This window comes from Lethenteron reissneri, chromosome 26, assembly GCF_015708825.2.
Source record: "Lethenteron reissneri isolate LAM-NWPU_2019-01 chromosome 26, ASM1570882v1, whole genome shotgun sequence".
Classification (NCBI taxonomy): Eukaryota; Metazoa; Chordata; class Hyperoartia; order Petromyzontiformes; family Petromyzontidae; genus Lethenteron; species Lethenteron reissneri.
Window position 1 is genome coordinate 14,045,687 of NC_083804.1, and position 27,621 is coordinate 14,073,307.

The window sequence follows — 27,621 nt, forward strand, 5'->3', positions numbered from 1 at the left end:
CACGGTGGGGAGGCCGCCGCTGCCGCTCGCCGTGGTGCTGATGGTGTCTTTGGCGGCCATCTTGGTACTCCGGCGCGCACCGATTGGTCGGCTTCGAGGACGCGGCGTGGGAGGAGCGGGGTGGGGGTTCAGACTCCGCCTCGCCATTGGTTCCCCCAGCCCCCCACCCATCCACCCCCCCCACCCATCCACCCCCCCCACCCATCCACCCCCCCCACCCATCCACCCCCCCCACCCATCCACCCCCCCCACCCATCCACCCCCCCCACCCATCCACCCCCCCCACCCATCCACCCCCCCCACCCATCCACCCCCCCCACCCATCCACCCCTCCCGTCGCTTGTGACGTCATCGGAGCAGGCAGTCAACCCCGTGGTAAGATGGCGGTGGTGCGGGCGGCCGCCGCGTTGCCCCTCCTCCAATAGGAGCGCGCGACGGCGACACGGGCAAACAGCCGCCGCCTCGCGGGTCGCGCTGATTGGTCACCGCGGGTGAACGCTCTTGCGATTGGTTCGCGGCCCAATAGGGGGGTGTGGCCTAGGGCGTGCGTGGTGTTGATTGGATGGATGGGGGAAGAGGGCGGGGGATGCGGCCGCGCTGATGATCACCAATGGAGACGAAGCCAGTTGTTTCATGCCAGTTTCACACGCAGTAGGCTTTCGCGACCAATATCATCCACAATATAGTTTTTTTTAGTTAGCGTAAATATATCAACGTGTCGTAAACCCGCCACCACCCGACACAGCCAATTTAGTAAGGTTTATCACGATAAACAGCGTGGGTTTAACGACACATTTATATTTACGCGATCTAACCCAAGAAAACCTGTATAATTGATGTTTCATAGCTGTCAACCCATAGGGGTTAACCCGTATTCTTGTACAGGGAAATTGAGTTTTCAGGTCCATACGGCGTACAGCCGTTTCAATAGGGAAACATTTGTGCGCCTTTTGGCGTCATCTGGTCCAACACCATGTGAGACTGGGCTCTAAGAAAAGCTGTCTCGGGTGTGGACCAATCAATTACAAGGACAGTGCATACATGATCAGAGTTGTGTTTTTTGTTTGCATTCTGACTGCAGGTATTGTGGTCTATACAAACATGACTCCTTGTAAAAAAGGTGTCAGTTTTGTTGCCAGATAAAAGGGTAAAACCCCAATTATCAACATTTGTGTTGTCTATTTGTTTCTGATTCTCACTTGTGATGGGACTTTGTAGGATGAACGTTGAGATGTATAAGGGCACGGGGTGACCAATAAGGTCTGAATTGGGCTGTAATAATGTAAAACGCTGATAAGGGGTTGACAGGTGTGTTGTTTACACACAATCAGAATCTTTATTTTGACTGGAAGAATCCGATTAGCTATAAAGCTCTTTTTTCACACATGTCCTCCCGTGTACTTTGCACTCCTATTGTTTTATACCGTTTGTTATTGTAATGTCCTTACCCGCCCCTACTGGGCATCTGTGAAAAATAGCTTGGGGGCCGTCCATAAATGACGTCACGCGCCTAGGGGGGGGGGGGGTTCAGACATTTGTGACGATGTGTGACGAGGGGGGGGGGTGAGAAATGTGGCGTCACGTAAAATGTGCAACTTTAAATAAATATAAACAACACGTTCTACTTAATGAAATAGACTTTTTAATAAATGTTTTCTCCTATAACATCAGAGTGCAGCGCCACATTAAATAGGCACTACAATGACAATAGTTTAAAGCGATTTGAAGCATGTTTTATTTTCAAAATGTAAATATGGTTTGGGGGGGGGGGGCAGAGCTTTGTGACGTCATATTTGAGGGGGGGGGTCTGACTTTGTGACGAGGGGGGGTCAAAAATCGTCCAAAATCGCGTGACGTCATTTATGGACGGCCCCTTGAGAGCTCATCGGATTCCTTGTGTGTAAATAAATATTCTAATTCTGAACGAACAATGTAAAACACACCATAGTAGTGCAACATATCGGTAAGGTAAGCAAATCACTAAAAAAAAAATTCTTATTTTTCTATTTACGTGGCTTTACAAAAAGACCCAAAGAATATAATAATACACTTTTTATATCAATAAACAAAAAACGTTTACCAGGTAAAGTCCACTGAGTTATAACGATTGCTTCTTTGTCATGCACAACATTACGGAGATATAATAAGTAAGAATAAACCCCACGTTATCACTGTTATATGCAAAGTAGCAGCAAATAGTGTCTGTATATCACTGATGAAGTTCAATAAAGGTGAAACCGTGACTGTCATGACGATTGCCATTATGCCAACAAGGCGATGTCGATGATGAACACAAAGAGTGAAAGAGTAGCACAGTTGCTATTTGGGTTAACACGGTCACGTCACTCATGAGTCACAGAGTTAAACCCATAATGGCACGTTTGCCGTGTACAAATTGGCATGGTTATGTCAGCGATGAGCATAACAAGAGTGAATCCTATACGAACACAGATGTCATCTACATCTGTGTAAGATGTGGGGGGTTATTTGACCACACTTCATCATCAGTAGCGGGTTGGTGAAGGCGGGAAACGTGAACTTGGAAGCATAGAAGTACGGTACAACATTTTTCTGTACTGCCCTCTGCGGTGCACAACAAAACCTGGCAGCTCCCTACAACAACCCGTTAATGTATGGGAGTCACCAATCCGTGGACTATCCAGGCTTACACCTGCTTAGATTGGCCATAGCTGCTTTGAATTGGTTACTTGGTCATTTTAAAATTTTAAAATAACCTCTCATAAAAAAAAATGTGTTATGTGCGTCTTCTCATGCGTGTTGCCTGTGTGCCATATTCATGTGTTGTCTGTGTGCCATATTTTGACTGGCTGATCCGGATTAAATTGCGACTGACTAATGCGCACAAACTCGCCACACTGCGAGTTAATACTGTGGAGCATTCTGGAGGGAAACCAAATATAAACAGAATTCCGTTCCGTCTCCACATTAATAAAACATATACCGTATAGTCTATTCGCCTTTTGCATGTCTTTTCAGATCACAATGTCTTTAACAAGCCTGACTGCTGATGAGGCCCAGATTCGTCTAAACCGCTGCAGATGTTTGCTTGCTTTGGTAACATTTATTGCCAATAATTTTTAGAGACAAACCATATCTACAGTGTGAAATGACGTGACGGAATAAATGTTTAACGAATCGTATAATATTTGGGTTTATGCACGTAAATCAATTATCCGGCCAAATGTGTGTCGTAAGACCCTCCACCAACCGGACACAAATGCAGTCGTCACGCGTACGAAGCGTGGCACGTGACACATTTGGCCAGATCATTTCGCGTGGCCTAACTCGCGACCAACTCAATTGTGAATCATAACTATTGGTTGCGACTAAAAACCACCTAAGGGGCCGTCCATAAATGACGTCACTCGATTTTGGACGATTTTTGACCCCCCCCCCCCCTTCGTCATACGGCGTCACAAAAAATCAGACTCCCCCCTCAATAAAACATGCTTAAAATCGCTTTAAACTATTGTCATTGTAGTGCAGGGGCGGTTTCTTCATTAGGGCGATTGGGCGACGCACCACCAATGTCATTCAACCACAGAGTCACGCTAGCCGTCACTGTGCCTCTGGATATAGTCCAATCAGCGTCATGTCACGTTCTGTAGAGTACCGCGTCTTTTTGGGCGATTTCACTCCGGCTGAGAATCCCCCAGAGTGTTCCCATAGACTTACATTCAAAGATGTTTTTTTTCGAAAGAGGGGGCGCTGCAATGCATTCTCTATGGCTTCCGGGAGGGCTCGCCCTAACGTGCTACGTCATCATACGTAAGCACGTTTCATCCAACAATATAATTTGTCGCCACCTAGTGGAATCTTTAATAAAAGAAACTTGAGTGGATTGTATTAATAGTGAGTATAGAAACAAACAAGATGTATTGTAAGAGTCACTTTATTTTTCATTAATATTAAAGAAGTGAAGTTGCCTTTACATGCTTAAGCTGTTAATTTATCCATTGCATGGGTGGACCTTATCCTTATCAATCATCCAGACATTTGCCCCCCCTGAGAGATTTTGCAGGAGCCGCCACTGTTGTAGTGTGTATTTAATGTGGCGCTGCACTCTGATGTTGTAGGAGAAAACATTTATTAAAAGTCTATTTAATTAAGTAGAACGTGTTGTCTATATTTAAAGTTGCGCATTTTGATGTGACGTCACATTTCTCACCCCCTCCCGACCTCCCCCCCTAGGTGCGTGACGTCATATATGGACGACCCCTAAGTGCTTAAAGTTAATTTTAATTTAATTGGCTCAGGCACCCACAGAGAGCTCTGCGGGCAGCCCTAGCCCCCACCCACCACCAGAAAGGACCCCAACTACCAGCCCCCACCCCGATGCATGACGGGACACCCCCCCCCCCCCTCGGCTAAATTTAATTATTTTCGTAATTAACTCGCGGATTTGGTTTTCTTAACCATCACCAAGATTCATCAAAAGCGCACGAAAAAAAAAACATTTTTAAACAAACTAAAAAAAATAACCACGCAAGTGTGGATTATGAACTTAATTGTTTACGGCTCCGCGGCGGGATGCTCAGATTGGCCGAGGTGAGTCCACGTGACCGCGTGGTTGACCAATGGGAGGCGTCCCAGTGGTGGGGGTGGAAGTGCTGCCCGGGTGAGGAGGGGGGGGGCAGCAGAGCGAGGGAGGAGGCCGCCGAGGACGGTCACGCGGTGAAGGTGGTGGTCGTGGTGGTGGAGGTGGTGGAGGTGGTGGAGGCGGAGGAGGTTGACGAGGTGGATGCCGAGGAGGTAGCGTGGTGGTTCGTGTCGAGGAGGTGGTGGGCAATCGGGAGAGGCATTGAGTGGTGGTGGTGAAGGTGGTGGTTGACGAAGTGGATGCTAAATCTACGTGGAGGAGGTAGTAGTGGTGGTTCGTGTCGAAGAGGCAGTGGGTTGAGGTGGTTGGCTGAGTGGTGAGGAATAGAGTGGTGGTGGTGGTGAAGGTGGAGGTAGATGAGGTGGATGTCGAGGAGGTAGTAGTGGTTCGTGTCGAAGAGACGGTTGGTTATCGGGTGAGGAATAGTGTGAGGCGCTTGTCTGTGGCGGGGAATAGAGGGTGGTGGTGGTGGTGGTGAGGAGGAGGAGACGAGGTGAGGATTGAAGAGGTGTGGAGGTGGTTGTGTGGGAAATAGGGTGACGTGGTGGTGGTGGGGGGTAGTAGTAAGGTGAGGAGGAGGAGGTGGTGGCGATTGGTGTTCAAATACGTGGTGTGGCAGGGGTCGTGAGGCGTCGTCGGGGTGAGCTTCGGAAGAGAAGTGGTGGTGAGGAGGAGGAGGAGAGGTAGGAGGAGGGCGAAGGGTGATTGGTGGTGGAGGACGTCGTTGTTGTTGATGAGGAGGTGAAGAGGTGAACACGGGAACAGCGAGGACCCCTCCGTTGGGCCGAGAGCTCCCGGTGGTGGTGGTTGGTGGTGGTTGTTGGGGTTTCTTTGGCCTCCTCTTCCTCCTCCTCTTCCGCCTCCTCTTCCTCCTCCTCTTCCTCCTCCTCTTCCTCCTCAACAACAACATCGTCTCTCACGTCGTCGTCTTCCTCATCTTCATCGTCGTCGTCTTCCTCAATCGGCATCGCGGCTCGGGGTAATTGAGATTCACCCTCATCATCACCCTCATCATCACCCTCATCATCACCATCATCTTCATCACCCTCATCATCTTCATCATCTTCATCATCATCCTCATCACCCTCATCATCATCACCCTCACCATCATCACCCTCATCATCATCATCTTCATCACCCTCATCATCATCACCCTCATCACCATCATCACCCTCATCTTCATCACCCTCATCATCATCACCCTCATCATCATCATTATCACCCTCATCACCATCATCACCCTCATCATCATCACCCTCCATCATCATCACCCTCTCATCATCACCCTCATCATCATCATCACCCTCATCATCATCACCCTCATCATCACCATCATCTTCATCACCCTCATCATCTTCATCATCTTCATCATCATCCTCATCACCCTCATCATCATCACCCTCACCATCATCACCCTCATCATCTTCATCACCCTCATCATCATCACCCTCATCACTATCATCATCACCCTCATCACTATCATCATCACCCTCATCTTCATCACCCTCATCATCATCACCCTCATCATCATCATTATCACCCTCATCACCATCATCACCCTCATCATCATCACCCTCCATCATCATCACCCTCTCATCATCACCCTCACCCTCATCATCATCACCCTCATCATCTTCACCCTCATCATCATCCTTATCATCATCACCATCATCTTCACCCTTATCATCATCACCATCATCATCACCCTCCATCATCATCATCACCATCTTCATCATCATCATGAATAATCCCGCAGCGCAACATTTGCATCGCACCGCCCTCTCTTCTTATCCATTGTCGATACCCAAGATCTTCCTCATCGTATTAACAACAAAAGGGAAGTATCTCCTTTTAACATTTGTAATTAACTTGTGATTGCCCAGTACTGTACAGCTCTCTACCGCCTCCGGTAGTCTCGGTTAGCTTATACTGTACACAATGATGATCATCATCATCCAACGTCTTCTTTACTATCTTTTAAAACTATCGCCAACATCATCGTCTTTCCGGCGTCTCGGGTGGATGGGTTTCTGGCCAGTTGATGATAGTCGTCTTCATTACGTTCAAAGTGTCATTAATTACCCGTCTGTCTATCTCGATTAATCTGTGTAATAGTCGCGCACACACAACACGTGCGTATTGCCCGGGGGTGTCTCGGTGAATGGTCGTCAACGTTATCGCATCTCGCATAGGGTGGGGGGGGGGGTTGGAAAACATCATCATCATCATCATCATGTTTCTATGGCTTAGCCTCATTATCATCGGCGGTATCGTCTTCATTGGCATCGTCTTCATCGGTAGCGTCTTCATCAATAGCGTACTCATCCCATCATGTTCATCATCGGCAGCAGCACCTTCATCAGCATCATCACAATCATGCTGTTAATGATCATCCTAAGGTGTCGGATAATCTAACATCGGTTTGTTTTTGTGTGGTGAGAATACAAGATCGGAAATGTAGCGTTCTCTTGGCGCTTATCAATCAACCTCATCACCAATCACCACCCGAAGCTGTTGGATGATCTCTCCGCCGTCGTGTTGGCAGTAGGAACCCAATGCAACAACAGCTTTCTCTTGTGCTCATCACCCCCCCCCCTCTCCCTTATAGGTCTCCCCAGCGGATGGTCGACATCGCTTGCATCCCCACCCACCTAGAAATCTGCTTCGCCACCATCACCATCATCATCTTTACCATCGTCGTGGCCACACGCTTCGCCCTGGCGGCTTCGGCTAAGACCACGGCAGCAGCAGCAGCAACGACGACGACGACATCCTCATCATCATCATCCACGGCCATGAACTGCGTGCCGTGGACGAGCGCAGCGAAGAAGATGAAGGTGGAAGCCGACGCGTTGCAGCAGCAGCAGCTGCAGCAGCAGCAGCAGCAGCAGGCGGCGGCCCCCATCGGTCTCTACCACGAGCGTCAGCGGCGTGAGCTGTGCGCGTTGCACGCCCTCAACAACGTCTTCCAGGACGGGGGCGCCTTCACCAAGGAGCAACTCGACGAGATCTGCCAGAGGTGTGTGTGGTGTGCTGTGGTGTGTGTGGTGCTAAGGGGGGGTGTGGTGTGCTGTGTGTTTTTGATGCTAGGGGGTGGGGGGGGTGATAGGGAGTGTGTGGTGTGATGTGTTGGTGTGTGTGTGTGATGGGGGTGATGTGTTTGTGTGTGTGGTGTGATGGGGTGATGTGTGTGTGTGATGGAGGTGATGTGTGTGTGGTGTGATGGTGGTGGGGGTGGGTGTGATGGGAGTGATGTGTTGGTGTGATGGAGGTGATGTGTTGGTGTGATAGGGGTGATGGGGCGGGGGTGTTTGTGGTGTGATGGGGGTGTTTGTGGTGTGATGGGGTGATGTGTTTGTGGTGTGATGGGGGTGATGTGTTTGTGGTGTGATGGGGGTGATGTGTTTGTGGTGTGATGGGGATGATGTGTTTGTGGTGTGATGGGGGTGATGTGTTTGTGTGTGTGTGGTGTGATGGGGGTGACGTGTTTGTGTGGTGTGATGGGGGGGGGGTGTTTGTGATGTGATGGGGGTAGTGTGTTTGTGTGGTGTAATGGGGGTGATGTGTTTGTGTGTGGTGTGATGGGGGTATTTGTGATGTGATGGGGATGTATGTGTGGTACGAAGGGGGTGATGGGGAGTGTGTGGTGTGATGGGGGTGATTTGTGTGGTGTGATTTTATAGGGGTGGTGTGTTTGTGTGATGGGGGGGGGGGTGTAGTATGATATGATGGGGGTAGTGTGATGTGGGGGGATGTGTTTGTGTGATGGGGGTGATGTGTATGGTTGTGGTGTGAGGGGTTTGATGTGTTTGTATGATATGTGTAGTGTGATTTTATGGGGGTGGTGTGTTTGTGTGACGTGATGTGTGTGGTGTGATGTATGTACAGTATGTTGAACTTCATTCGCACCGTACGTAGCCAACCGTGCTAATCGGAGGTCCTTGACGGGGGTGGCATGCGTGTTGTTGGTGCGAGAGAGCATTGTGGCGAGGCGGTGTGTTGTACATGTACGTAGTTTAGATATCGAGTTGTGTGCGAGTGGTTCGTGTGCGTGATGATGGGAGCTGCATGATCTCAGAGAGGTGCCGTGTGTGTGAGCGGGTGGGTGTTTGTGTGGGATGGTTGGGAGTGTTTTGAGGTGTGTGTGTGTGTGAGAGGTGTTGGTGTGTGTGGTGATTTGTGGCATAGCAGGTGGTGTGCGTGGGGAGCGGTCAGCGCGTTGCACTACGAACTTTGCTACCTGAGTTCGATTCCTGCTCACGGCCAACACCTGTGACGAGTATCTGAACCGGTCCTGGGCCTCCCCTAGGTCGACTCAGCCTCGCATGAGTACTTGGTGTGGTGTGTAAACATCGCCACTGGGGAGACGAAAGGCGGCCGGCTGTGGTGTTGGCCGGCCGTGGTGTTGGCCGGCCGTGGTGTTGGCCACCCACCCCCTCGTGTGGCGTGCCGACCTTCATAGGTGCTCGCTAACAGCACTTACCGCAACAGCCTGGTAAAGACTATACAGGTGGTCTTTGCCTCTTTGTACAAGATGTGTGCAGGATGCTGGGATATGTATGTATGTTGAACTTCTTTTGCACCGTATGTAGCCAACAGTGCTAAATGTGTGTTACAGGAGGTGTGTGCGCGCTAGGAGGTGTGTTTGTGTGCCAGAGGTGTGGGTGTGTATCGTTTCAGTAGATATGTATAAGGAGGAGTGTTTGAGATGTGGCGTTTGATATCGTTTCTTTTGTTTATTTGGGAGGGTACGTTTTCCTTTTGTGTATACTGGAAGTGTGATGGAGCGTGTGTATTGCTAGAGATGTTTGTGTTGGAGGTGTGTGCACTAAAAGTGTGTGTGTGTTAGAGTCTTTGTGGTTCAGTTTGGAGCGGTGGTGTAGCAGCGGTTAGCGCGCTGTGCTACGAACCCGACGACCCAAGTTCGATTCCCGCTCACGGCCGCGAAGACCAGTGACGATTATCTAAACCGGTCCTGGGCCTCCCCTAGATCGACTCAGTCTCAAATGATTACCTGGTGTGGTGTGTAAATATCGCCACTGGGGAGACAAAGGCGACCCGGCGTGGTGTTGGCCACCCACCCCCTCGTGTGCTGTGCTGGCCTTCGTAGGTGCTACTCGCTAACAGCACTTGCCCCGACAGACTGTCAAAGGCTACACGGGGGAATCTTTGATTTTGTTGCTGCCCACACCACCCTGATGTACAGTGCTGACCTTCTTAGGTGCTCGCTAAATATTTTTTGGGGATATGATTGTGGTGTGGATGAGTATTGTTCTGTACGTCGTGTTCCGGGGATATTGGTGTATTTGTGTGTTGTAGTTGTGTCTGTGTGTGCGCGCACTAATGTGCGCTGCAGGTGTCTTGTATGTGTGTTACTAAAAGTGTTCGAGGTGGAGATGCGGTGGGTGATGGAGGTGTGTGTATGCTGCGATGGGTGTTTGTATGCAAGTATGTATGGGTGGCATGTGCTGAATCAGAATTGTGTGTGTACTGTGGGTGTGTGTGTGTGCGGCATGCAAATAGTAATATACGTTATCTTTTAGTTTATAGCAATTCTGTGTTATTGAAGCTTGTATCTCTACTTTATTGTGCTTTGAGTTTGTTGGTGTGTGAGTGTTAACCAGCAGTTTGCTTGTTTCAACTTGTGGTGTGTATGCGCCTGTGTGTCTACGCTGTACAAGTGTGTAAGCTATATATTTGACATGAGCATGCAGTGTGATGTGCGTCAGCTTGTGGTGTATCTGAGCCTTGTATTTGTTTTATTGCCTCGTGTTGTGCACTTTTGTGTGAGTTTGTGCAGGCTGGTGTGTGTTCGTGTGTGCGAGTGGCATGAATACCATAAATATTGTTGACCATGGTGGGAGGTTAGTTCAGGTGAAAGTCATTCAAACACACTATTCTGTCGCCGTCGCAAACTAAACAAACCCATAACTTTCACCGTTTAATACCACTTTCTATATAGCATACTCATGTATTGAGTTGTTTTCTCATTGTTATTACAGTACATACCACTGTCGACGCAGTCCCGACCTATTAATTTCATCGGTTAAGAGCCCTTAAGAGTAAAATCTTGACTTAACGCTTTCGTCACTGCAGGAATTCATATTCTTTGGGTCTTTCGGTAAAGTCACGTAGATAGGTTCAAAACAAAATAACCAAAAACTACGACGTTTCGATGACGACCGCTTGTGTTGCGATCGAAACATCGTAGTTTTTGGTTATTTATTTGAACCTATTTACGTGACTTTAGTGAAAGGACCCAAAGAACCCTTAAGAGTTGACAAAAACCGTTTGGAAGAGACACAAAATACAGGAACAATTGCTTGAATAGGGTACAGACTTATCAGCACACGAAGCCCGGGTTGATACACGCGTAGTATTTTGTTGTTTCGGTGGAGATTTTGGTGATGGGACTTTACGCGTGGTCACAATTAGACCATAATGAGCTTCGGCAGTAATTGTGACGGTGGGTAAAGTAAAAAAATAAAAAACGTCACTTGTTTAACGTGGCCCGCTTGCACGCGCGAGAGGGCCCGCGCGCGATTAGAGCCAGCCGGGGAGAGATCAAAAACACCCAATTAAATATTAACGTAACGCGACGAGCCGATGATGTGCCTTACGCATCGGTGACATGCCCGTGCGGGTTATAATTACCGGAGCATGCGACGGGGGTTCGCCCCCCCTCTCCCCCATTTGATTCTGCCAGCGTTCGTAGTTTTTGGAAAAATATTTTTTGTTTACTTTCTGTATTTTCCGCTATTTCCCCCCACCACCTCAACCGGGCTTCTGGCGTCGCGGTTGTCATGGAACGGAGGAATTTCCCGTTGGGTCACTGAGGGCCAGAGAGCTGTGTATCATCACACATCGTGTCCATCTCCTAGGAAGATGTCACCCAACTACGTCTGGAGTCATGAATATTATCGGGGCGTCTTATCCGCACGACTCCACGCCCGCCATTCCTCTTAAATTCCTCGCAAAGAGTATTCGTAGCATCGCGATGAAACTTTTTATTCTCTACTTAATTGTGCGAAATTGTGACCAACTGACTTTAATCATATTTTTCTTTCTGCGACCATCGACTCACTCGGTGACTCGAGTTCTTGCCCAGGATCCCAGCGGCGCTAGTTCGGTGTCTCTGACGCGGTCACGATGAACCCGCCCCCCTCCCCCCCGACCTCTGGTCACCTGTCTAATTGTGAAACATCTTTTATTTTTTACATCACCAGCAATGACCACCCCCACTTAACACTGGGTGTGTCCGCTAACATTTCCAATAAAGAAATGCCACAGTGTTATTGAGAGCTATTTCAGTGGTTTGGTATGTAATGTTGCGTAAGCGTCGGCGCTGGTGATACAAGAGGTGGCCGGGCGTGGTGCCCTCGTCACACCACCACCACCCCTTCATCACGTGCCATACCAGCCTTAATAGGTGCTCACTAACAACATTTACTGTGGTCTGTCATAATAACGGCTGGGGGGTGTATCCATTGTCTTCTCACAGGCTGTCTCCAGACTCGATGCTGAACCCACACAAGAGCATGCTGGGAACGGGAAACTACGACGTGAACGTCATCATGGCCGCCCTGCAGACCAAGGCGTGCGAAGCCGTGTGGTGGGATAAGCGCAGGTATTGCACCAGTCACACTAGCACTCCGAGACCTCTCGGTCAGGACACCATGGCGGGAGTCCGCGAGACAATCGCTGATTATTGCAATAACATCTCTACCATGCCGAAATGCCAGATACCTTGCTGATCTCGTCAAGGAGCATGAACCATCACTGAAACTCCGGTCATCCTCGTAGCAGCAGCAGCAGCAGCTTTTGGGTCGCCATCGAACAAAGATGGTCACTACATCGCGCGCTTTCAGATGGGCTTCTATGGCCATCTTGAGCGCTGTTCCTTCCGATATTAGGAAGCCATTTGAGCTTTGCACTTTTAATTCTAAGTTAAAAACGTATTTCTTTCGAACTGATTTATGTGTAGTTTGTTGCTCTTCCCCTACACCTGCGAAAGAAGTTGAACATACATGTCATCAGGAAAGTCGAGGAGGAGCCTTGTGTGTTCACAATGACCGCGTCGAAACACTACACTTCACAGAACTCCACTGTGGGATTCACATAATCGAGGCAGAATTTGTGATGTTTTAATCTCAAATGTATTTGCTATCACGTTTTTTTCTTTATTCCATTGTCTGCCGCGCAAAGCACAGAGAAACGACAGTTAAACATTGATAGACAACGGTTTCTGGTTAAACAAATCGTGTGCAGGGACCTGAATTTTATTCCCAGTGCTTATTTGCTTGGCTGGGCTATCCAAGCAAAGCTGCTTGTGGGACACGGTGGTGAGACGTTAATTACCTCCCCTGGTATGGAGGAGGTCGTGGGTTCGATCCCGACCCTGACGCCTGCTGTATATGTGGACTTTGCGCGTCTCTCTCCCTGTGGATTCTTCTCCGGGTCCCCCGGTTTTTCCCCGCCACATTTAGAAACATGCTTTTCAGAGTATTTGGCTGCTATACATTTCCACATGATGAGCATTTTTGTTGAGCTATTATTTGTTTCCAGGTCGCTTCTAAAAGAAGAGCTATGTAGCTCAGTGGGCCCTTACCTGGTAAAATAAAACAATGTTTTTAGTTTTCATAGTTTGTGGGTTTCTAGCAGAGACGGATCCTCCAACTAAATTTTACTGACAAAAGTGCAGGCAGTCCCCAAGATGCGAACATTCGCACTAACAAACGAATCACCATAAGATTATTTCATTAAAACCCTCCGACTTGTGAGAACCTAGGGTCGTATTTGCGAACCCAACCGCATAACTATTTTGTTCAGCGGAGGGATCCCCCGCAAGATGTAATGAGTCCCAGCATCCTAGAAACACCCTTTCAGGATTCAGGGTACGTGAAAGTAAAACTATTTTTGGTTCTTTTCATGTCACTTAAAGTTACGCTTTCTTTACAGTCACATTACATGCACGTGTACACATTCTTCTCATGAGTTTCACAACACTTCCCGTTTTTGTTGAACCATAACACGTTTTATGACACTGACCGTACGTACTATTAAATACTGAGTTTCCGAGATGCGAACGGATCCCGGGAACGTCGCCCGTCGTTCGTAAGTCGAGGACTGACCGTGGTAAAGGTCAACAGACTCCCAAGGCCGTGAGGGGTGTGGATCAGTGGGGGTAGATCCCGGGTCGGAGGACGCAGAACCGGCACCACTATCTCGAGATCCTGGGTTCAAATCCAGGTTTCGGCCGCACATGGTTACAAACCACCCAGAAGAGTTGACGGTCCCAGTCCGTTCACCAAGTTCCCCCACCTCTGATTAGCACAGTCGGCTACTTTTACGGTGCCAAAGATGTTCAACATACATGCATGCATACACACAAGTCATGCAGTGTAATGTAAATAATTAGCTCCCACATTCGACGGATGCTTGGATTTTCAGACCGGCCACAACGGATACTCAACAAAGCGGTCACAAGGCGTGGCGTGATTTCACCGCCCTGCCGATTAGATGATAAATCAAAACCGGCGACTTGGTTATTTTCCTGGAACTATTTCAATTTTCTGTCATCTCATTTGTCGTGTATCGTTTTCATGGTCTGTCTCATATTGTGTTTTGTTCTTTTATAGCATCAAGGTACAGTAGTATTTAATTTGCATACACGGGGGAAAAAGTTTTATTTACTTCCATGTCAATGCACGTATAGTGAGCCTACGAACCAGTTTGACGTATGAATTGTTCAAGGTCACATAATCAAGTTAGTGTCTCCATTCTCAAATGAGCATCGGGTGATGGCTCATCTCAGCTGTCCTGAGACAATGGTGCAAATTCCACATTCGGATGACAATACAAATTTCAATACAATGCAAGTCAGTCAGTAGGCAGACTAAACAAGAAGGCCTTGAGGCTGGACTTGAACAGTGGCAGGGAGTCGACAGCACTGATTGCTCGGGGAACGACATTCCAGACTGTGGGAGCAGCAGGAGAGAAAGAGCAACTGTACAGGAGGCAGTCTTCTGAATAGGGCAGGCAACTTGTGTTGACTTCCCACAAAGCAGTGCTCATTTTAACCCTTTCCCATTCCAAGACGCCTGCAAGTTGCAGGGTGGGTCCCGTTCACCGCTGAATCTCGAAACGCGCAAGCCGTTCAGCATTCATTTTATTTAGAGAGGCATAGCACCATTGTTTTTAAAGACATTGTACTGTAATCATCATAGAACCGTAGTGACACGACCACACTCTATGATAGCTGGCGCCAAACTGCCACACACCCTTACGCATGGCCTTTGACTTCCGATTCCGTTGGGAATTGATTCGATTCCGATGACGTAAACGTACGTAATCGGAACGGAATCAGAAGGGTTCATGAACCTCAATTGGGGGGGTCATGATAGTGGTGATTGACGCAGGCGACCTTCTGGCAGGATTTGAACTCGACTCGCCGTCGTCGCCAGAGGACACCAGTCTGATCGGACGCAGCGGGTTTCGTTCACTTTGCGATTCTAACAACGATGAGCAAATTTAGCTCGTGACCTTACAATTGTGAGTTGGCGACGCAAGCGGCTGAAGACATTTAAATGTTAGCAGTGTCGGCGGAGACCAACGAGTTTGTGTCAAGAATTAAAAATATAGCAGCCTTTTTGCCCAGGCTCTTTATAGCACTGCTCAATGAGTGGCCTTTTAGTACGAGAAAAAAAAAACATTGGAATTTAATGATAATAATTGTAATAACTGTAATGGCTTGTGGGGCTTTACGTCAAACAGATTTAGAAGCTCTCAAACAGATTTAGCGGAGATGTATTGCGCATTTTGAAATCAGCTTTGTAAACAGACTCATCAGGATTAAAAAAACGGGTGAGGGCTTGTATCAGTCTGTGAGCCAGCAATTCTGATATTTTTTAGTATTTGAGTGTAAAAAAAACAAATTCCATTAAAAAAACATTTCCGCTGGTCTGTAAGAGATTCAAAGCGAACAATGAAACTTGATGGACACTGGATTATGGTTTTACATTCAGCGGGTGGGAACCTGGACTGAGACCTATAAGCTTAGTGGTGCCGGCTCGTGTGCTCTGACAATCATTATGTAAAACCCCACGAGAGAGAGAGAGAGAGACACCCATACCCTGGACTCAAACCCACAAATCGCAATCGCGTCAGTTGAGGTGCTCTCTGACAATGCTGTTATGAACCCTCAGGAGAAAAATTCCCGGTGTCAGTATCGGAAACCTGATTTGTTTCAACGGTACAAGTTCTCAGGCGCTGATGTGACCGTTAGGGGTGACCTTGAGAGAGAGAGAGAGTGAGAGAGACACCACCCCAGGATTTGAAACCAGAAGCTTTGGTGCTAGGTCGCCTACTCTGACGTGGTTATTACGAGTCTACTTACAGAGACATACATAGACCAGACTCTACGTTTCTAACTCGGTCTCTGGGCAGCACTTTCTCTTGTGCCATCGAAGGCATGGATCTCACGCAGCAGCAGCAGCAGCAGCAGCGTGGGTTCTGCCACTCCGACACGGCCATTATGAGCCCCCTGTGCCCACCGCCTCATTACCGTGTCTCCTGGCGGGTTCGCTAGCCACGCTTTAACGAGCGGTGACCGGCGGATTGGCGTCATCACCTGGGTTGTCCACGGCCCAAGGTTCGGCCCCTTCACCGCCCAACCCTCTCCCACTACCCCACACTCCCCACCCTCGTCTACCACTCCCTCCACAGCGGCAACGTCACCAACGCGAGATTTCCCATTTCAACTGCCCCGTGCAAATACCAGGCACGCCTTACTCCCACCGCTGCTATATTTAACCGCTCAACACCTACGGCTATTATGCATTGCCCTGCCATCCTACGCTGAGGCGAGGGCTGGTAGCTCGTGCAGAGATTTGCAAAACGCCTAAACCCATTTGCTTCCAAGAACCTGTTTGTCCTCACGTCACCTCGAGTGCGTTGGTGGATTTTCTCCAGATGGATTGCCAAATACCTCAAGGCAGGACGCTCCATATAGAGTGTTTAAGTCTTGTTGAAGACTTATGAATGAACCATTATTTTCAATCCAGTGTCCTTTATTTAATCAGCTGAGAATGATGGCTGGGTGACAAATACGAGTCACATTTCTCATACAGCGTAAAAACAACAAAGTCGGAGCATGGGGACAGCACTTGGCGCCATTGGCAATCCTGGGCCAGCGGTGGAAATTCCACAGTCTGATGGCAAGAGTCAGTCCCTCCTTGGAGGGATCACTGTTGGTGTCTATCAGAGTTGAGCTATGTGTTTTATATATGTCGAGAGATGATGATTTTACGTCAAGTCTACACCCAACCAGATTTGAACTCAAAACGTTCCAATTGTGAGTGTAATTCTGACCATGGTGCTGTCTGGTTAGTTAAACGTTTTCGGAGATAATTTTGCACGTATGGTGTGGGTGAGTGTATTTTAAGGATGATGTGGTGTGTGCTTGTGGTGTGCGATGGAGTGGGATGGTGTGGTGTATGAATTGAGTTGCGGGCGTTTGTATTTGTAGTATGGGTGGCTGTGGCATATTTTGATGAAGTGGTGTGGATTGATGTGTGTATTGTTAATGGGTACGTGTTGTGTGGATGCAGTTGGTGTAGTATATGTGTGGGTGTTGTATGTATGGAGTGAGCATCTTAATAGTGTTGCTTTATGTGGAGGGATTTATGTATGGTGTGGTTAGCATATTGGTGCTTGTCATATGTGGTGTGGTGTCTAGTCATTAAGGGTTTCCATGATGATGGGCAGGCGCAGGCTACGTGGCCAAGAGTCAGAGCCATTCCCTGTTCACCTTGGGGTGCAACAGGCATGTCCTCTGGCTCCCACGTTATTTAACATCATCTTTGACCACGTAGTTTGAGAAGCTTTCCATGGCTGTACCAGAGAAATTTCCATCTGGCACAGATACAATGGGAGGCTGATCGATGCTCGAGTGCGGTCGACAGTGTTATGTATGCTGATGATCTGGTGATTGCTGCTCACTCAGAGGATGAGTTTGAGGCGCTGCTGCTGAACCTGGAGTGAACCACTAAGAGGGTGGGGTCCTACCATTAACCCCACCAAAACTAAGCAACTGCCTGGATATTTTGTGCCATCAAACACTCCACCCATCAACTCTCCATTGGTGATAGAGCAGTTGTAGAGAGTTTTCCATACCTGGGCAGTGTGATTATGACCAGCTCCGATTTGAGAGTAGAGGTCTCACTCTGAATCAGTCAGGTGGCATTATATTTTAATCGGCTGCGTAACGCTGTGTGGAAGCTACCTGGTCTGTCGCTCCACATGACGCTTTGGGTCTTCTCAGCCACAGTCATGCCCTCCCTTCTCTATGCTTGTGAAACGTGGACCCCTTTAATGAAACATCAGTTCTGTTAGGAAACATTCAGGCTGGCCTGCCTACCATCCATACTGGGTTTAACCAGGCTGGATTGTATGAGGAGCTCACAAATCCTTGAAAGATCTGGACACATTCCCATCCGTGAGCTCCTCCGGCAGACAAGGCTGCATTGGCTGAGTTATGTAGCCCGAAAGTCTAGCCACCGCACGCCCCAAGCAGCTTCTGTGTGGCCGCTTTGAGGGGGCTATAACGGGCAAGACACGGCCTGGAGAAGAGATGGAGCTAATGCGGTATGGGAGGATGTGGAGCTGAGTGGACTTGCCGAAGATTGGTACCAACGTTGCCAGAATGGCCTCTATGGAGGTGGCACGTGAAGGACGCTACTGGGAAGTTTGAGGCAGTCGCCCTCCAATAACAACTGAGGACAGAGGATCGAAGCTCACAACAACGAGCGGAGCGCCGGGCGGCCAAAACACAGCAAGTTGGCACAGTAGGTTGCACGGCTGCTGCATTTGCCAGTCTCTCAGTCAGCTGAGCCATGGCACCTGCTGAGTCTGTCCCGTGTCCCCATGGTCTCTAAGTGCACCTGGCCTGGCACAGGCGCCGTGGTGATGTCACCGTCACTTAGTGGCAAATGGCGGGTATCAGTATTGGTCTATTTGTGTCCATAAGTGGGGAGCGGTCGTGTCGCGGTTAGCGCACCGCGCTACGAACCCGGCGACCCAAGTTCAATTCCTGCTCGCGGCCAACACCAGTGATGATTATCTGAACCGGTCCTGGGCCTCCTCTAAGTCAACTTGGACTCAAACGAGTACCTTGGTGCAGGGGAGACAAAGGTTGACAGGCGTGGTGAAGTATGATAAACTCACCCCCATGGGGTGCATGGGTAGGCCCTCATCTCTCGGTGGATTAACAAAAATGGCGTTTTTGTTGATCGGTGCCGCATTCACTATCCCTACGTTACAGCAGCGCTCGTGGCCTGTATATCTGGGCGACCTTTGACCCAGGGTGGAAGGGGATGCGAGTCGCATGGTTTTTAGGCGGGCATGGTGACACCTGCATTCGGCGCGTTGGAGACGAGGGTTGGTGGATCGAAAAAGGTTTTGTGAAACTTCCCAATCTCTTTGGACTGTGAGGTCAACCAGGATATTGCAGTACAACAAGGTGGTTCATGTACCCGTGTGTGTGTGGGTCGTGGAGCGTTATCCCCTCATGTGGTGGTGGTGGTGGATCATCTCTGAGCACTCTGCAGAGGTCGCAAACGGGTTTTGATTCCTTACCCGTACCCGTACCCGGCCGCACCAGGGTCGCAAACGGCTACCCTGTACCCAGCCGGGTACGGGTATGGGTAGCCGGGTACCCGGTTGCGACCTCTGGCACTGGTTTCCTATCACGTGCAGAAAACACCTAATTATTGACAAGGATTTGGCCAAACAACCCAACGTAGCAGGATCCTCCTGAAAAAATAAGTCTTAAGGGTCGACGAGGCTTTTCTGTGTTAATGACATTTTTATCATTGCCATATAACGTTTAATGATGTTCGTTGGTTGTGCGTTGCCATGCGCATCACCTCCAGCCAGCGTCTCTTGAAGTCGCTCTAAAAATATCTCTTTCCCCGTGCACACATGCGTACATTTCGCACGCACGGACGGTTAATTGTGCAGCGGTGGTCTGTTCCATAAACATTTCAAATGATGAAGCTAATTATTAAAATGGGAAAGCCTCACTGAGCTTCAAGACTTTTTTTTTTTAGAATGGCCCTGCCTTATTTTACCAATTCCTTTCATGAGTGTTTGACTTCGTCTGGGAGGAAACCAGAGAACATGGCGTAAACACCCGCCACCCCCCCCCCCCCCACGCATAGGCGGAGGGGTTGACACAGCCACGTCTACTATCTCCTGACCTATACCTCGTCCGCCCCATGCCCGCAACACCTGGACAGTTCTGATGGTCATTGCTAACCGGGCCCAGTCCAATCCAGACCTGAATGGCTGACCAGGCCTGAATGACAAACCAAGCGATTGGGGGAGCGTTGATAATCATTTCGTTGTAAGCAATGGAAAATTTCTCACTCTTTAACTCATATTCTCTCTCTCTCTCTCCACCCCCCCACCCGGCTTCTCTCCCGTCCCCACGGTCCCTCCCTCCGTCCCCGCCTCCCTCCCCTCCCCTCCGAGCAGGGACGTGGACAGCATCGCGTTTGGGAACGTCGTGGGCCTCATTCTCAACATCCCGTCGAGCATGCGCTGGGGACCCCTGCAGCTGCCGCTCAAGCGCAAGCACTGGATTGGCGTGCGCCAGGTCGCTGGCGTCTACTACAACCTCGACTCCAAGCTCAAGGCGCCGCAACGCATCGGCTGCGAGGACGAGCTGCGGTGAGCGATGGCGCAGGCGATCGTCACGGTTCAGGTCGACGTAGGGCAGCGATGGGCAACCGCAGACGAGTCGGTGGGTCACCCGAGCGAGCCCCTCCTTCGTCTCGGTTGGGCCGCAAGCTTGACAATCCCACACCTCCAATTAGCTCGGTTGGCTACATACCAGAGGTCGCAAACCGGTTTTGATTCCTTACCCGTACCTGTACCCGGCCGCACCAGGGTCGCAAACGGGTACCCGTACCCGTACCCTACCCGTACCCAGGTGGGTACGGGTATCGGGTACCTGATTGCGACCTCTGGGATGAAGCCATGTTGCAGGCGTGGGTGGGTTCGATTCTAGGAACTTTAATTGTGAGAAGAGACAAGACGTTGGGAAATGAGTGACAAACAGTTACTCACCAGTGACTCACGGTCTACCCGTACCCGGCCGCACCAGGGTCGCAAACGGGTACCCGTACTCCGGGTATCGGGTAGGGTACGGGTATCGGGTACCCGGTTGCGACCTCTGCTACATACAGTGCGAAAGGAGTTCAACATACATGCACAACATAGAGACAACTTAGACCGGGATACCGCGAGGGGCTCTACGGGGTGGGTGAGGTCCGCGGGAGGCAGGTTGCCCACCACTGACCTGGCGAGATGTTGACTACCTCGCCTGGTTTGCAGGAGGTCGTGGGTTCGATCTCGACTCTTGACCCCTGCTGTGTATTTGATGATTGCGTTTTCGCTCTCCCCGTGGTTGCGTGGATTTTTCTCTCCGCGTCCTCCGGTTTTTCCCTCATTTTAGATAAATGTCCATTCAGAGCATTTGGCTGCTATCAATTTCCACATGATAAGCCACTTCATTGAGGTATCGTTTGTGGCCAGGTCACTTAAAAAAGGGCAATATAACTCGGTGGGCTTTACCTATTCAACAAAATATTTTTTTAACCACGAGAGCGTTTTGGTACTTTAGCAGCTTCATCAGAAGAGAGCGAAGCTGCTTTGTAGCTTCATCCAATTCGAATTTTTTTGTAATTTTCTAATTACGCACATTTGGACCATGAGCGCAAGCACACGTGGCCCACTCTTTTATTTAACTAACATCTCGAGATCTTTAACATCAGCAATGTTTAGCAGGATGGCCGCTTGGCCCCAAACCGCGAACCTCTGCAGCATGTGACAAATGTGCTAACGCTCGTCCCCGGGTCACTAGGGTTGCACCTTGAAGGAATCAAAACATTTTTAGGAAGCTGCCGCCGCTGCTATCCTTAACTATCTAAACGAGGATATAAGGCCCACTGAGTCTTATATCCTCTTTATCAGAAGTGACCTGGCTATCACAAAAGATAGCTCAACCAAGTGGCTTATCATGTGGAAATCCAATGCAGCCAAACACTCTAAACGCGTGAGAAAAATCCACGCAACCACGGGGGGGAACATGCAAACTCCAAATGGACAGGCGTCGGGGTCGGGATCGAACCCACGTCCCCCTGTATACCAGGCAAGGTAGTTAACATCTCACCACCGTGGTCCCTAAAACATCCGCCATAAGATGTTAGAGGATTGGATTGTATGGGACTGTGTGACACATGTTTTGAAACTGTAAGTAAAAATGTAGAGGTGTCTGGGTGGCTCGGAGGCCCAAGAGTGTTGAGCTGGTGCCGCTGAGAAGCTGAGTTAGAATCCAGGCAGCTGCTGCCAGTGTGATTGAAGCGACTTTCTAAGTGTGGAGATTTGATGGTGTCAGACCGGAGTGGTCACCGTCGACTCTGTGCGTGCCGTCCAGGCGCTTCCTGAAGGAGCAGTTCAGCGGGAAGCACTGCGAGCTGCTACTCGTCGTCAGCATCGAGGTGGAGGCCGAGCAGAGCTGGCGCCGGGACGAGTGACCGGACAACACCATTACTCGTCCTCATCCCCCCCCCCCCCCCCCCCCCCACTAACGCTCCCATGGGAACGTCGATTGGGACAGCAGCAGCAGCATCGGCGGCCGACGACGGCGACAAAAGCATAGTAGCAACCAAACGGATAAACAAACTGACAGCGCAAATATCCATTCGCGAACATCTACGACGGAGTTGGACCACGAGCGGAAAGGCCGGTGTGGGTGAGATTGCGGCGGGGCTGACGTTGAGCTGACGTGGATCCGACGTGGAGCTGACGTGGATCCGACGTGGAGCTGACGTTGCGCTGACGTGGATCTGACGTGGAGCTGACGTGGATCCGACGTGGAGCCGACGTGGAGCCAACGTGGAGCCGACGTGGATGTGACGTGGAGCCGACGTGGAGCTGACGTGGATCTGACGTGGATCCGACGTGGAGCCGACGTGGAGCTGACGTGGATCTGACGTGGATCCGACGTGGATCCGACGTGGAGCTGACGTGGATCCGACGTGGAGCTGACGTGGAGCGACTTGCTGTGCCCACACGGAGGCGCGCGGTCACGGGAGGGACGCCGCGCCAGCGTGACGGCGCTCTGTCACGCCACGTGGCGTCATATACCACACCCACGTGCGCACCACGCGTACTTTCCACGATGCGAACCACACGCCATCGACCACAAATCGCATGCACACCACGAGCTCGCGACACCACATGCACCATGTACACCTTGCGCAGAAAACACGCACAGAATACAATACGTCACACACCATGTACACCACATGCACTATGCACTACACATACCACACTGCACACCACAACATTCTCACCGTGCACTCACACCCCCACTGTTTGGCATGTGCACCGAACACCCCAATCCACAGCATTCTCAGCAGACACCTGCTCACACTATACCCCCATGCAGATTACACACTGCCACGTACGCCGCGCATCGCCATGCATTATGTACGCCGGGGTGCGCATCCGCCATGCATAATGCACACGCCAGCCACGCCACTCAGCGTGTACCTGTCATACACCACCGACTGTACGCACCGCCAACACAAACCGCTTCACCACTCAAAACCGCACACAGCTACCAAGGCCCTCCCTATGATGGTTAAGCAGGTTGTGTTACCCTGATCCTCATTTATTGATGATGGGGGGGGGGGAGGAGCCGGTGGGGGTTGTTTCCTCTCGTCCAGATCTTTTGAGGACTTTTGTAAAATAATATTAATATTAAGAAACCGCAAGCGAGTGGGAAACGTAAACAAAGCACACAAGCAGCCGCACTCGGAAGAGGAAGGGCAAGGCGTGGTGTTTTTAATCAGAGCAGCGACCCCGTGATACGCACGGACGTCAGCTTCAGGGGACAGAGAATGTAACTCCGATTAAATAAACGGGGACTTTGTCGTTATTCACACACAGCAAAGAGGGGGTGTGTGTGGGGGTGGGTGCAACCCGCTATATCGCCATCATCAAACTGTAATAACTACATCGGTTTTGATATATATAAATACTGTATATGAAAATAAGCAAAAAAAAATATCTAAAACGGAAAAAAAACAACCGCGAACAGATGAACGCGTCTTTTGTAGCAGATTTTGGTTGTGTTTTTTCTTTGTGTGTTTGTGCGCGTGTGTGCCGGAAGCGTCGTGGCAGTTATCGTGAGCGCTACGTGCCAGCGTCCCGGTTTTATTGGACCTGATGCACACAGAACACCGGTTTGCCAAATTGGCATCTGATCTCCCTCTCGGTTGACTTCAATCTTACCACATTTGGTGTTGTGCCAGCGTGTTTGTCAGCGCCGGGTTCGAGACAAAGACAACTTCGTGTGATCGCGAACTTACTTGACTGCCTCAACACTGTACAATGTTTAAAAGTGGGGCGCGTGAAGAGTTCACGGTTCTGGCGTTCACAAAAGCAAATGTTTTTCGCGGGCAAAAACAAAGTGAAATATTGAGGAACGTAGGTTATTGAGCCACAGACTAAAAGCTGGGGTTGGTGGATTATGTAAAGGATGAGACATCAAAACCCGTGTGCTCCGGTTTCCTCGTAACAAAAGGTTTTACCGTAAAGCGGGACGTTCCTGGAAAAGTGTCTTTAGACTCGGTGAGCATTTTGTGGGTAAAGGTTTCCTGTTACATAAAGGGGGGGGGGGGGATCTCTCATAACTTGCCAGACTTCCTTTGCAGACGCGTGCATTTTTCGATTTGGTGCAATTTTCAGTGTTGTTAATTCGTTTCATTATTGTATTGTAGTTTCATTTTTTTACGTCTTCGTTTCTCGTTTGTGTGTTTTTTTTGGACAAAATAATAACTTGTATATGGCATGGGGGGATATACGTGTACCGAACTGTGCAGTGCTTACAATCTCAATGTTGCCTTTGTTCCTGAGAACTTAAATACTTGGGACCCCAATGTGTGTGCTGGTGGAAAGCCAATTGTCCACCAATATGCGATGGACGCAAATGGGCAAATCACAATGTGCTGCCAATTTGGCCCTTTCCCACAAATATTCGACGGGGAAAGTAATTTCCACCAATTCACGGATTGTGACCTCCCTGTTCCGTATTCCTCTGTTAATGTTTTGTCGTTGGTGAAATCAAAAGTGGAACCCAAAAAATATGTACCTATATTTTTTTTGTATTCACCACAGAATGTACAGAAAACGAACCGAATGCTTTAGTGGTGGCAAACGCTCACTCCTTTGTCTTGAGAGTAAAATAAAATTGAGTGTAAAATGACTGACTCGTCATGTCCTCAGACACTGGCAGGGTCTATTCTTATACATTTACACATTTTTGTTTTATGGGGGGGGAGGGGGGGTGGAGAAGAAAATCATCTGGGTCTGTTTTGACATTTCGAGAATTGAGTGGATGGGCCAAGTGGTTCGGAGGTCCAAGCACTTAGCTGGCAGACGTGAGGGCCTGGGTTAAAATCCGGCAAACCACTCGCAGTTAAACCAAATCCTTAGGTTCAGTGAGTTGATGATCACAGCCTAGTCACCAGAATAACTGCACAAAATTAACATCACATTTACATCTGTTTTGGCACTTAATGTGTCATTTCCTTGGATCTTAATGATTAAAACAATCCTCGGTCCAAGGGTTTATCGGAGCAGGTGGGAAATGCGCTGCCTTCGACTGTGTGGACTAGAGGTCACGTTTGAAGGGATCTCGAAGAATCCTCGAATGTTCACTTCCATTGGTCATTCTTCAAACAGACGGTGGATTTAATTTAGTTAAACGGTTTCATTGTTGTCTATGTTGAACTTCCTTGGTAATCGGAAGTACATAATTGAAGGAAGGCCATTGTTCGTAGTATTACCCTACTGTCGCGTACTTTATATTAGTTATAATGCAGTGTTTAATGAACGATGAAGGTGAGTATTGTGTGTGTTGATACATCACTGGCAAGCTAGTCCCCGAATTATCTACAATACTATAATGTGTGTGTTTTGCATCATTGAGTTGGTCTTCATCTTCGTTTGATGTTCGTGACGTAATTTATGGATGACCTCCCCAATTTAAGTGACTCCTAACATTTGTTTTACCTTTGCATATTCGTTTCTGTTTTTCCACACCCATTGGTAGCCAACGAGTAGCAGGTTTTAGATAATTAATTGTGGGGGTGGGGGGTGGCGTCACAAGACTTCTGGACCAGCCTGAACCGTCTTGTTTATTTGTTGGTGGTATACTGTGGAATTATGGCGACTATGACCAAACCACAGGTCTGTATGGATGTGAGACGACCGTGTATGTAACAGCAGGCTTTGTAGACCTGTGACTTAATGTTTGGCACGATATTCGTGGCTGTGTTTGACTACAAATTACATGCCATGTGGTTGTACTGTGTACGTATGTACTGTATGTTGAACTTCTTTCACACCGTACGTAGCCAACCGTGCTTATCGGAAGTAAATTATGGTTTAATTATCAGGTAAAATTCATATTCTCCCAGCGTTTATTAATCTGTTGCAATGTGTATAGTACAGCAGTGAACATTATCCACCCATTAGTGTATGTGAGGTAAATTCTCTTTTTGTATCATACTACTTCATAAAGCCTGTCTTCACCAGCTAAAACTTTTCAATAAATTTAATAATTAGCCTGATATTTTTTTTTTACAATTTTTATCTACGATCAGACACTAACAACTACAAAAAAAGTATTTTTCTGCAAAAAAAACTTACATTGTTGACCACTTGATTAAATTTATTATATTTAAAGACGTACCCATCGGATAGCATTGAATTTAAAGATTCCGTTATTTTTTTATTAGAAAGAACAAAAAGTAATTAACTTAATACTCTACGAGGGGAAGCTCTCTTACATTTTCCCGTTTCAGAATTATTCAGATTTGAACATCATAAAATGCGTTTTTTAAAATTCAAAACTCGCCTGAACCCGAAGTATCTCAAAAACAATAAAAGATAGAACAATGGTTCTCGTTTTAATTTAATTTTCCGTCTAACGCTCAATCAAACGAAACAATCCCGCAATCTTATATTTGTTTTTAAAATCGAGATTTAGGGGGCCTTAAAATAAAAAAATCTCTAATTTTCAGATTTTTCGCCCTGTTGTTTGGTGTCCTAAAAGCGATCTGGGTACCATCTTTCAGCTTTATACATTGTCGGGAAGTACCTTAGAGGTTTTTGAGACACTTACAGATTAAGGTATTTAATTTTCGTTCCCAAGATGATGCTAATAGTTGTAGTTTAATTCTCAGGGGAGAGAGATCCATATTCTCCCCGTGTATTTAGGTGTGAACGTGCAAGCATTGTATTATTTCGCACTCATTCCTATAATTGTGGGGTAAAAGTACAATTTTAATTCTCAGGGAAAATCCGTAACATGGCGCGTGGTCGTATGAATGTGTTCCCGCATTAGTATTTGCGTGCCCCCCCCCTGAGGTTAATTCCCGATGTATGTACGTGATGGTTGTAACTATTTTTTTTTTAAATCTCAATTCCTTCCCCGGGTCCATAAAAAGTTATTTCTGAGTATCAAAACAATGGCCAATGATGACGAAATTCATCCCATAAATAAACCAACTATTTTTTTTTGAATCTCAATTCTTTCCCCGGGTCCATGAAGTTATTTCTGGTCTTCTTGGTTCTTTCGGTAAAGTCACGTAGAAGGGAAGTAATAAAATAATAAAAATAAAACATAATAAAATAAAATAATTCTCACGACGTTTCGGCTACAACGCAAGCAGCCGTCTTAAGGTGAAGACGGCTGCTTGCGTTGTAGCCGAAACGTCGTGAGAATTAGTTTATTTTATTATGTTTTATTTTTATTATTTTATTACTTCCCTTCTACGTGACTTTACCGAAAGAACCAAGAAGATGAATCCCTGCAGTCACGAAAGCTTTAAATCGAAGTTATTTCTGAGTAACAAAACAATGGC

The 27,621-nt window shown here is 48.3% G+C and overlaps 1 protein-coding gene across 3 annotated transcripts; it reads left to right on the top strand.

Moving 5' to 3' along the window:
* Nucleotides 1-4,666: 4,666 nt before the first annotated feature.
* JOSD1 (Josephin domain containing 1) lies at nt 4,667-24,956 on the top strand. Of its 3 annotated transcripts, none has more exons than XM_061560881.1 (5): nt 4,667-5,600; nt 7,230-7,640; nt 12,123-12,248; nt 20,156-20,350; nt 22,119-24,956. In XM_061560881.1, exons 2-5 carry the CDS (start codon nt 7,243-7,245, stop codon nt 22,216-22,218), a joined length of 819 nt encoding a protein of 272 aa, XP_061416865.1. In that variant the 5' UTR covers nt 4,667-5,600; nt 7,230-7,242; the 3' UTR covers nt 22,219-24,956. The 3 variants fall into 3 exon arrangements, with proteins under 3 accessions (XP_061416865.1, XP_061416864.1, XP_061416866.1); XM_061560880.1 differs by having other exon boundaries at nt 4,675-4,773; XM_061560882.1 differs by having other exon boundaries at nt 4,689-4,758.
* The last annotated feature ends 2,665 nt before the right edge of the window (nt 24,957-27,621 follow it).

Excerpts from the sequence above, each read along its gene's own strand:
- JOSD1 (XM_061560880.1), top strand. Across the intron at positions 7,641-12,122 it reads CTCGACGAGATCTGCCAGAG|GCTGTCTCCAGACTCGATGC; the intron begins GTGTGTGTGGTG and ends GTCTTCTCACAG. Across the intron at positions 12,249-20,155 it reads GTGTGGTGGGATAAGCGCAG|GGACGTGGACAGCATCGCGT; the intron begins GTATTGCACCAG and ends CCCTCCGAGCAG.